At 41.9% G+C, this 12500-nt stretch overlaps 1 protein-coding gene across 1 annotated transcript in view; it reads right to left on the bottom strand.

Moving 5' to 3' along the window:
- Positions 1–4258: 4258 nt before the first annotated feature.
- The window catches only part of LOC121374908 (vitamin D(3) 25-hydroxylase-like), an 11256-nt gene continuing 3014 nt past the window's right edge, over positions 4259–12500 (bottom strand). Inside the window, exons 2-4 of the mRNA XM_041502040.1 lie at positions 10150–10716; positions 6455–6895; positions 4259–4909 (exon numbers count right to left, since the gene is read on the bottom strand). Of these exons, the coding sequence (XP_041357974.1) occupies positions 4731–4909; positions 6455–6895; positions 10150–10716 (1187 nt within the window). The 3' untranslated portion in view covers positions 4259–4730. The remainder of the gene's footprint in view (positions 4910–6454; positions 6896–10149; positions 10717–12500) is intronic.

Here is a 12500-nt window from a genome sequence, read left to right as displayed (position 1 = left end):
CCATTCAAATAGCTGTTTTATGGTAATGCTAATATGAATAAATGTTGTTACTGAGATTAGGGCTTTTTTTTTTAATTCGGGTAAAAATCAGTTTAACGACACCACTGGAGCACATAATTTTATTTATTAATCATCGGCTATTGGATGTCAAACATATGATCATTTTGACACAGCCATAGAGAGGAAACCCGCTATATTTTTGTTTCATTAGCAGCACCATCCCACAGACAGGATAGCACATACCACGGCCTTTGATGTACTAGCCGTGGTGCACTGGCTGTAACGAGAAATAGCAAATGGAAATCTGGTTTGAATTTCTACAAACATTTGGCCGATAACAAACAAACCGGCCTTGGTGGCGTCCTGTTTGTTTTAAACAAGAGGAAGATATGTGTCATTTATTATTGTATTGTGATGAACTTTATGATTTAATTTCTATTTTTAATGAAATATGTATTTATATGTTTAAGGATAATGTTTTTTCTTTAGAATTGTTTTTATAATGATTGCTTTTTGGGTGTTACTTCAAAATACAAAATTGCTCAAATAATTCATCAATGCTTTGCTCTCAATATATAGAATATCAGTTTTGAAGAGACGTTTAATAGCGGAATCAAGGGGTGTAAATATTAATATTGTTACGTTTTTTAAGCATTATATGCGTCAGTACTTCTTAATACTTTTTAAATCAATATCGCTTTAAAAATAGATTTTCTGCATTTATTAATAAATATATTAAAAATAATATTTTTCTTGATCTAAATAAAGATGAATTAGTTTTTAAATACCCACAGTATTTTTCTTTAAAATGTCATATTGTGTTATAAGATCAATATCCCTCAGTTTTCTTTTAATGTTTGCGTGAGTTTGTGTGAATGTGTGGGAGTTAGTGATAAATGTGTGAGTGGTTCTATGCGAGAGTATGTGAGTGGATATGTGTGAATCTTTTTTATTTGTAAATTTTATGTATATGTGCAATATTGAGTTTCACAAATAAAAATATTTTTTTTAAAAAGGCCATCGGTATACAGGCTGGTAGGTACTGGGTTCGGATCCCACTCGAGGCATGGGATTTTTAATCCAGATACCAACTCCAAACCCTGAGTGAGTGCTCCGCAAGGCTCAATGGGTAGGTGTAAACCACTTGCACCGACCAGTTATCCATAACTGGCTCAACAAGGCCATTGTTTGTGCTATCCTGCTTGTGGGAAGCGCAAATAAAAGATCCCTTGGTGCTAATCGGAAAGAGTAGCCCATGAAGTGGCGAAAGCGGGTTTCCTCTCAAAATCTGTGTGGTCCTTAACCATATGTCTGACGCCATATAACCGTAAATAAAATGTGTTGAGTGCGTCGTTAAATAAAACATTTCTTTCTTTCTTTTTATAACAAACAAACACCTTGTTTGTGCAGATACTGATATTGTAAACAGCAATTGTAACGTAATTTAAGTTATCAGAGAAGGATCGGTTAGCTGTAAACACGTCATAGTGGTAACACACTCGGGATAGTCCATGTCAATAAACTCTTCCGGCAGGGCTCGACCTTAGAAATAGCCCGAGATGACTACTAAAGGGGCGGGATTTAGCTCAGTCGGTCGAGTGCTCGTTTGAGGTGTTTGCGTCGCAGAATCGAACTACCTTGGTGGATCCATTCAGATGATTGGGTTTTTGTCGTCCCAACCAGTGCATGACAACTGGACAAAGGCCGTGGTACGTGCTGTCCTGTCTGTGGGGAAAGTGCAAATAAAAGATTCCTTGCTGCATTAGGAAAAATGCAGCGGGTTTCCTCTGATGACTACGTGTCAGAATTACCAAATGTTTGACTTCCAATAGCCGATGATTATTTAATCAATCTGCTCTAATGGTGTCGTTAAACAAAACAAACTTCTTTAACGACTAAAATCAGACTCTGGCTACCAGATTCACTAATCCGTCAACTATCTCTACACTAAATGTGCAGGTGTTAGAAAGAACACCTTTCAGGTGTGTCCCCTATCCTGAACCACAGGTGTACAAAATGTAACATGATTCTGACAGAAATGGGTAAACACGACTGTGACAGGAATTGAGTTACCGATTGTACGTAATTCGGTGGCCTGAATAACACAAAGAATATAATGTTCTAACAACATGTGCAATTTTCGTGATATTGTCAAATACAGTTATAGCGCAGTTTGTAATTTGTTTCTCTTTTTAACTGGAAATGTGGTACTACTTTTTTTTTTTACTATACTTTTTTTTACTATATAGCTATTTCGATGCTTGGATGAGCATTGTGGTAAGCGACGTTTCTAGGGGAGACTAGTCATGCTAACCCTGGAATATATATTTTGTTTAAAAAAGAAAACAAATTCGCTTTGAGCAGGGGGATGTCGACCCTCAAAAACCTCTTTTTCCCCTGAACACGCGCCTGGAGAGAGAGAGAGAGAGAGAGAGAGAGAGAGAGAGAGAGAGAGAAGGAGAGAGAGAGAGAGAGAGAGAGAGAGAGAGAGAGAGAGAGAGAGAGGAGAGAGAGAAGAGGGAGGAGGGGGGGGGAGGGGGAGCGATAGAGAAACAGATCTAGAGAGAGAGGAGGGGGGAGAGAGAGAGGGAGATATGGGGGAGGGAGAGAGCGGCTGGAGAGAGAGAGAGAGAGAGAGAGAGGGAGAGGGGGGAGAAGAGGGGGGGGGGGGGGGGGGGGGGGGGGGGGCGGGGGAGAGCGATAGAGAGAGAGAGAGAGAGAGAGGGGGGGGGCGAGAGAGGGAGATATGGGGGAGGGAGGGAGCGACCGAGAGAGACAGAGATTGAGATAGAAAGGGAGGGACCACTGCCGCCACATGGGCTAATCTTAACGATAAAGCTTCTTCAAGAGATGTTTTGCATGTGCATTCATAGAGATAGGACTGTGCATATGACCTTTGATGTTCCAGTCGTGGATCACTGGTTGGAATAAATATAATTTTAAAAAATACCTGATCAAATCAATAAAAATTACATCCTATTGCAAAAAATGCTCCTTTAATTTTTTGGATATAACACACTGTACGCACGCACGCACACACACCGTTCAATGATATATATGTATATCACGCATGCACAGATTCTAAACCACTTTTTTTAAAATCCTAGACTCAACCCTGTACACATTTTTCATTGGGATATATATATATATATATATATATATATATATATATATATATATATATATATATATATATATATAATCTCCTTCATTGGCCTGGATAAGAGTACAGTAGGTATTTCCAACATGTAGTTCGATTGTTGCAGAATATAGATAATTGGAATAATAGTCACAGTTAAAGTCATTATAGCGCTTCCAGGATTCATACGTTCGTGAATGTTCGACTTCTTCCGACTACTCGGAACTCCTCGGTCGATTCCACGAATCAAACATTGGACACACGACAGTAGTTGGACTGCGGTTCTCAAATCACGGTTACAGTCTAGTTTAAAAAACTAGTAAAACGTGTCATAAGTGTTTGAAATCCGTTGGAATTTCTTCATCTAACATCGGTTTCAATCCGTTTGCACCAATAAATGAACTTCGATTACACAGTTATTGGTCAGATTAAAGGCATATTGTCACAGACCACTGACCTATTTAATGATCCAACACAGTATTACCTGAACAAAAATAATTTGTACTGTATTCAACCATCTTCATAACCACCATACTCCATTTATTAATGATATTTTGTAAAAATAATTGAATTATTGCAATGGTCCATAATTCAAAAACTAAAATTGCCGAGAGGGTTGACATGGATTTCACTCCATCATGGTTCAGTTATGGTGATGCGATAGCTAGATTTGGTTTCCAACAATTAATGTAATTTTTTATTTATTATCCATTTTTAGAGAAATAAGGTCCTTAAATCCGTGACAGTATGCCTTTAATATACTAACTTATAGTCTACTGCCTTGTGTCTTCCCGTGGGAATTGTTTGAAGAAAGCAAACGACCATCGTATGACAAATGAAGAAAATTATTGGTGCCAGTCTTGAATCTTTTGGCAAGGCGTCATAACGACATCATCAAAAATGGCGGCCATTTTGAATTCTTCAAAAGAAAGGGGATTTTAATATATCATTAGGACTGTGCATCTATTATCCTGTTCACCGGGATACACACTAAAAATTGATAATTTACCTTCAATATCCATTCTTTAAAGAGTTTAAGATCTGTCTACGCGAAACGTCCGTGAAACGTGTAAGAGGTGCGTGTTTCGCGGACGCGTTGCGTACACGTAGTTAACAAAAAACACTTTCACATTTTAATTTTTCTCACGTTGGCGTGTGGTCAGGCACAGCGGAGCAGGGGGTGGGGTGGGGTGCTGGATAATTCTGAATCAAAAATATTATTGGTAGTAAATCTTACGGAAGAGATGAATTTTACTTGTAGAATGCAGGAAATTGCGTTTCAGGACATCTAGTTTTGAAACATATACTGGGGAGCACATCCCCGAAACCATTAGAAACTCCTAGAAACTTTTCTTTGCGACCTTACTCTAAAATATCTGTTTTCTTTCCGTATACACAAAAACAAACCTAAACCCCCGCATATTTCTCTCTTCATTTGTTTTCTTCTTCTATTTTGTTTTGTTTTGTTTAGAATGTTATTTTCCCCGCAGACATTTATTTGAACAAAGACTGCGCGAACGAGACTACCATACGGGAAACTAACATAGGGATATCATGAATGTATACAGTTCTTGCATTTAAAGGCGTGTAGTCACATTCGTCGTACGACCTTCACCTTGAAAGGTTTGGGAGCCCACGTAAGTCCGAGGACTCCCTCAAAACACAGGTCCCCGTCTGATGGTCGCTCGAACCGGAACCTCTGGAGCAGCGAGGACAGGAAGTGAAATAGTTCCATCTTGGCGATCGTTTCTCCCAGACAGATCCGACGACCTGTGAAACAGAGATAGTATTTGAGATCTATAGTCCGTCCCATCATTCTATTAAAATGTTTTTTATAAATAATTTCAGTTTGTTTTGACGTAAGAAGAAAAGTAAAAGTGCTTTGGAAATAACAAAGAAATACAATTTATTTGTGCAATTTACAAATCAAATAAATAAGTTGTAGTAAATTGCATAGTATGAAAAAATACGATTCCTGTGGGTTGCACATCAGTCGCGTTTTCATTTGGGTGGGATTTGAGGGTTGGACACCCCTCCCCCGACAAGCAAATGTTCTCCTTTTTCAATACATTTTCTTGAGGAGCATGTCTCGGCACCCCCCCCCCCCTTTATAAATTTCCATTGCCAGCCTAGGACCCCCCCCCCCCCAATTAAAATCCTTCATACGTACCTGCACACCATCATTAATTACCCCCATGCCCTTCAATACAAATTCTATTTCACAGTATATTCTGTAAAACATATGTGAGAGAGAGAGAGAGAGAGAGAGAGAGAGAGAGAGAGAGAGAGAGAGAGAGAGAGAGAGACAGAGACAGAGAGAGAGAGAGACAGACAGAGACAGACAGAGAGAGAGAGATAGACAGAGACAGAGACAGAGAGACAGAAAGAAAGAAAGAAGTGTTCTATTTAACGACGCACTCAACACATTTTATTTCCGGTTATATGGCGTCAGACATATGGTTAAGGACCACACATATTTTTTTAGAGGAAACCCGCTGTCGCCACATAAGCTACTCTTTTACGACAGATCTTTTATTTGCGCTTCCCACAGGCAGGATAGCACAAACCATGGCCTTTGTTGAACCAGTTATGGATCACTGGTCGGTGCAAGTGGTTTACACCTACCCATTGAGCCTTGCGGAGCACTCACTCAGGGTTTGGAGTCGGTATCTGGATTAAAAATTCCATGCCTCGACTGGGATCCGAACCCAGTACCTACCAATCTGTAGACCGATGGCCTGCCACGACGCCACCGAGGCCGGTCAGAGAGACAGAGACAGACACAGAGAGAGAGACAAACACACAGAGAGAGACAGAGACAGAGACAGAGACACAAAGAGAGAGAGAGAGAGAGAGAGAGAGGGGGGGGGGGGGGGAGGGAGGGAAGGAGGGAGGGGGGTGACATTTGCAGTTGATCTGTACAGCGACTTCCAAATGAGTTGGAAGTAGTGCTGCAACTTTTATAGCGCGCGAAACTACATGCGCCGAAAACCTTTTCACAGCTTTTGTAAACAAAGAAACCTTATAAATGCGCGCAGGGATGTAGATATCTAGACTAATATTTCAAGCATGGAACTGCAAGTATTCTTACAGAAATATTGTACAAAGAAATTAAGAGGAAGAACACCCTGCAGCTCTATAACGTCTTGGCATGTCAGGCATGTGTGTGTGTGTGTGTGTGTGTGTGTGTGTGTGTGTGTGTATGTTTGTGTCCATATATATAATTTCCCACCAACCCTTCGCTGTCAAAATTTCTTCCCATCGATTGTGGCAATAATAATAATAATAATAATAATAATAATAATAATTCCTTACCCATTGAAAATGGAATATATTTTTCCGGTTTCAAAACTTTTCCCGACCCGTCGAGAAACCTCTCCGGTCTAAACTTCACTGGATCCCCCCAGATATCCTCGTCTCTCATAACCGAATCGATGTTCGGCAACACGATGGAATCCTTGGGAATTCTGTACCCCATGAAAACAAAGTCCTCCGAGACGGAGTGCGCAACCGCGAGCGGTGACACGTCAGCGTGACGTAGTATCTCCATGATGGTGGCCGCCAAGAAGGGACAGCTGATTTTGTCTTTCATCGTCGGCCGTCTGTCCAGTCCGACTTGCTCCCTTATTTCTTGGAAGCACCGCTCCTGGATCTCGGGGTATTCCATGAAGTAGAGTAGAGCCCAGCACAACGTCCCGGTCATGCTTTCGGTTCCGCCCGTGAAAATATTCCCCAAGCTTTGCTTAAGATTCAATTCTGCAAAAGAACACTAAAAATATAATGGATCGAACATTTCATTCTCTTATATGTGACTTTAGGGTGTATACCACCAAATCAAATCTCATAGACGACAATAGTAACGTGTGGCTAAAACCCCTACATGCAGCGTATCAATTGATATATATACGCCATGAATATAAATACTACAACCCCTCACCCTCAAGGTAAATTAGAAGGGAAAAAATGCGGTTAAGCTGCTCATTTCAGAGATAACAAGCATTTTGTCTCATACAGAGCCCAACAATTTTCGTATCTCCTAAATTCAAGGGTCATAACTCTGAAAAGTGGGCGAATCATCACCAAACTTCAACTTGATCTCTAAAGCTATATACAAATGATAAAGCTATATACACAATTTCGCCTTGATATCTCAAGGCATTGCAAAAATCCGGAATTGTTGTTCACATCTCCTAAGTTCAAGGGCCATAACTCCGTTAAAAATGAGTAAATCGTCATGAAAGTCAAACTTGATCTGTAACAATATGTGATAAACATATACACAAAATGTCACTTTAATATCTAAAGGTCTTCTAAAAAAAAAATCCGGAAAACATCTCCTAAGTTCAAGGGCCATAACTCGATCAAACATAGGTAAATCGTCATGAAAGTCAAACTTGATCTGTAATTGTAGGTAGTACTAAACCAAATAACTTCCGGCTGGGTCAAAGTTCGAGGTGCACTCAACTTTTGATAGAGAAGTGAACACCACAAGTCCTGTGATTGGTTATAAATGTGAGTGTGTTGGTTGTAAAAAATAATAGTTTCATATGGGTAAAAACTAAAAAATGCAATTTTATTTCATCTAGTACCAATGTGCCAAGTAGCCTTGTGCTTGAAACATGTATGGGGTACCTGTAAAAAAAAGTACTCGAATTTTGTGCGGAACTAGGGTAGTCATAGACGCTACCCGTTATTTCAGAAACAAGCAGCTTGACCCCCAATTTTTTCTGATTCACTTTAAGTGTGAGGGGTGGTAGTATTTATATTCGTGGCGTTTATGTCGATTGATACGCTGCAGTTAGGAGTTTTAGCCACATATGTTACTATTGTCGTCTATGGGATTTGATTTGGTAGTATACACCCTGTACATGATGAAACTATAAACAAAATGTCAGCTCAATATCTCAAAGCCTTCTGCAAAAACCATCCGGAAAACATATTATGATGGACAGACAGACGGACGGACGTGAAACCTATAGACCCCTCCGGATAGACTGGAAGAGAACTAATACATTATTAGCGTCTATGACAACCTTACTCCCGCACAAAAATTGTCATGCTATTTTAGTAGGACCTCGCACGTGTTTCAAGCACAATGGTAGTTGGTATATGGACGCTAGTTCAAATTAAATTACAGGAATTTACTAGCCAAATGAAACAACATTAATTTATCACAGTAAACACTGTAACGTTTATCACCAATGGCAGGCCTTGTGGCAGTAACTGCTCTATCAAACGCCAGACGCACCTCGATCTTTCACCCAGCCGGACGTTATTTGGTTTAGTACTCCCTTAAAGCTCATGTAGGCTGGATGCGGCGTACACTACCTGCTACGTCTGATGATTCTGCGGTTTGCGTTTTGGGCATATAAACCATATTATACAGTTATTTCACTGTGGCTGGCATCAGGCGTTTTACAGACACATACTTCCAGCTTAAACTCTCTCGTTGAAGACCGGCCTCGGTGGCGTCGTGGTCAGGCCATCGGTCTACAGGCTGGTAGGTAGTGGGTTCGGATCCCAGTCGAGGCATGGGATTTTTAATCCAGATACCGACTCCAAACCCTGAGTGAGTCTCCGCAAGGCTCAATGGGTAGGTGTAAACCACTTGCACCGACCAGTGATCCATAACTGGTTCAACAAAGGACATGGTTTGTGCTATCCTGCCTGTGGGAAGCGCAAATAAAATACCCCTTGCTGCTAATCGGAAAGAGTAGCCCATGTAGTGGCGACAGCGGCTTTCCTCTCAAAATCTGTGTGGTCCTTAACCATATGTCTGACGCCATATAACCGTAAATAAAATGTGTTGAGTGCTCGTTAAATAAAACATTTCTTTCGTTTCTTTCTTTCTCTCGTTGAAACTAATGTATTCCGGACCGCACGCACGCGCCGCATACAGTCTATATTAGTCTGTAGACCGCCAGTCCACTATGTACATCATCGCAGACATACCCAGCCCCGGTTACATGGGGTCAGGCATATGGTTAAGGACCACACGGATATAAAGAGAGGTACTCCGTTGTCGCCACTTCATGGGCTGTTTTGGGGGGTTTTCTATTAGCAGCAAGGGTTCTTTTATATGCACCATCCCACAGACAAGATAGTACATACAACGGCCTTTGTTACACCAGTGGTGGAGCACTGGCTGAAATGAGAAAGAGCCCAATGGCGCCACCGACGGAGATCGATCCTAAAACGACCGCGCATCAAGCGATCGCTTTACTACCGGGCTACGTCCTGCCTTCTTCCTAGAGTTGCATAGGGTAGCTATGCGCTTAATGTAATCTTAATGCTAAGATCGCTTCGTGGAACGGGGCCCAGGGCCCATATTTTCGAAGCAATCTTAGCCTACCTAATCGTACAACCATCGTAAGCTATGACGTGACTATGGCGTGTGATGTAGTGACATCACAACCTACGATGGTTTTACAATTTGGTAGTTCTAAGATGGTTTCGAAAATAGGGGCCCAGGTAAAACTCGTTTTCCTTTTTGGTAAAAATCAGTACCGAGGTTGAATATCCAGTACTTTCCAGTGAATATGTGCGCTGACGTGGTTCGTCCTTCGACGTAAACACTTCTGGCGAGCTTTCTACGATCTGAGCTAAATGTCGTCCTCTACTAAGTTTAATAAATTGGTCTACTCTCTTTCCACAAGGCAAGCGTGTCTGTCCGGATGCAGTGATATCGCGCAGGGGTCACGGCCTTTCAGGCGCGGCAGAAGCAAGTAGAGATGGGGGAGGGGGGGGGGGGGGGATGTGACTGTGATTGAGTGTGAAAAGCCAAGTTTCCAAGGGGGTTCGTGGGTATCCTCCCCCGTAAAATTTTGAAAACTAGATGTAAAATTAATCTCTGCCTTCAGATTTACTACCAATGATATTTTTTTATCCAGAATTATTTGGGGGCTAGAGCCAGAACGCCCCCCCCCCCCCCCACCCACCAGCACCATCACCAGTATTCCCTGCTCCGCCGTGCCTGCCTTTGGGTCGGTAACCGTATGCCGTCCGCTTACCGTCCATTGACGACGATCGTCCCTCGCTTCGCGCCTGTCGCATGGAGCGGAGGTAGGCCTCAGTGAAGTTGGTGGCGTCAAGACGGTCGTCTGCCGCGGCGCTGATTTCCGCGATATTGTGCTCCAGAAAGTCGTGCTCCACGAAGTGCTTGTGTCTCATCATCTGCTTGTACAGGAACCTGTCCCCGGGCAGGTACTTTAGGCACGGGAAGATGTTGAGGATCTGGGTCGCGTGGAACGACTTGAAAGACTCGGCCACCGCGTCCAGGTAGGCCACGAACTCGAGGTTGTCGTACCGAAACCGCCGACCGAAGCAGAGCGTGCACATGACGTTGGAGACGGCACCCTCGATGAGGGCGCGCGGGTCAAAGGTCGCCGTTTGCGGGTCTGAGGTTGTCGTCTGCGGGTCGAAGGTCGCCGTCTGCTGGTCGAAGGCGTCTATCAGCTGACTGGCCTCCTCCTGGATGCTCGTTTCCAGGGTGTGTGCGCCAGACGACAACATCCGCATCGTGGTCTGAGCAAACTGCCGCTGTTCCTTCCACACTCTCCCCGATGAAGCGACAATACCTAAAACAAAAAATATTAATTAAAGTTTGTTTTCTTTAACGACACCACTAGATAACATTGATTTATTAATCATCGGCTACTAGATGTCAAACATTTGATAATTTTTACAGTCTTAGAGAGGAAACCCGCTACATTTTTTTTTACTAATCAGCAAGGGATCTTTTATATACATATGCATTATGCGAGGGGTGGGGGGAGGGGTGACAATTGAACGAGCACCGAAGGCGCGAGTTATGGGGGGGGGGGGGGGGGTCCGGGGACATGATTCAAAGGTTATTTACCCGTTACTGTAACTCTCGCCGTTAATCTCGATCCGTTAGTCTCGCTACAGCTTTTACATTCAGTCGAGATGTAAAGGTTATAAAAAAAACAAAAAAAAAAACAAAAAACAAAAAAAAACCCAACCAAGCCAAAATTATTGGGAGGGGGGCACTGGTCACCCTCACCCCACCCCCTCCCCTACCCCCGCTACGGGCCTGCTTTAACCGGTTGTATTGCGCTGGCTGAACGGAAGAATCATCTAAAGGAATATTTGTCTCTATTTTATGTAGGTTTGTTTTCCTTAGCTAAGCCTTAAGGGTGTATACTACCAACTCAAATCCCATAGACGACAATAGTAACATATGTGGCTAAAACTCCTACCTGCAACGTATCAATCGACATACACGCCATGGATATAAATACTACCAGCCCTCACCCTTAAAGTGAATCACAAAAAAGTGGGTGTCAAGCTGCTCATTTCTGAGATAACGGGTAGCGTCTATGACTACCCTAGTTCCGCACAAAATTTGAGTACTTTTTTTTACAGGTACCCCATACATGTTCCAAGCACAAGGCTACTTGACACAGTGGTACTAGATGAAATAAAATTGCATACTTTTTTAGCCCAGATGAAACTAATTTTTTTTACAACCAACACACTCACATTTATAACCAATCACAGGACTTGTGGTGTTCACTTCTCTATTAAAAGTTGGGTGCACCTCGAACTTTGACCCAGACGGAAGTTATTTGGTTTAGTACTACCGTAAGTAAGTTAATAACTCCCTGATACTCTAAAAAAAAATGCATTTAATTCTTATAAATTATTAAATGCGGTTAAAGTTAAACAATATTTTGTGCAATTCTTCTGAAATGTTTCTGATAGATTTGGTAACGTTAGAAGTAGATAACTAAGCTTAGATATTAACAGGGGTTTTATTATAACTATTCTTCCAAGTGGCGTTAACACCCATCTTATCCATATATTTATAATTTATTTAATTTCAAACAGTTTATAATTATAATTAAGTTTGGTCATTTCATTTAAGTCGGTACTAAAAATAATCCCAAGTGCTTTAAATGAAGGAGGATTCCATTTTAGATTAAGATTTTGTAAATATCGTATTGGACTATTCCTAAGAGAAAAGAAAGAAAGAAATGTTTTATTTAACGACGCACTCAACACATTTTATTTACGGTTATATGGCGTCAGACATATGGTTAAGGACCACAGATTTTGAGAGGAAACCCGCTGTCGCCACTACATGGGCTACTCTTCCGATTAGCAGCAAGGGATCTTTTATTTGCGCTTCCCACAGGCAGGATAGCACAAACCATAGCCTTTGTTGAACCAGTTATGGATCACTGGTCGGTGCAAGTGGTTTACACCTACCCATTGAGCCTTGCGGAGCACTCACTCAGGGTTTGGAGTCGGTATCTGGATTAAAAATCCCATGCCTCGACTGGGATCCGAACCCAGTACCTACCAGCCTGTAGACCGATGGTCTGCCACGACGCCACCG

This window comes from Gigantopelta aegis, chromosome 1, assembly GCF_016097555.1.
Source record: "Gigantopelta aegis isolate Gae_Host chromosome 1, Gae_host_genome, whole genome shotgun sequence".
In the NCBI taxonomy this organism is placed as follows: Eukaryota; Metazoa; Mollusca; class Gastropoda; order Neomphalida; family Peltospiridae; genus Gigantopelta; species Gigantopelta aegis.
Note: the sequence above shows the minus strand (reverse complement) of the source record. Positions and strands in the feature narration are given on the sequence as shown.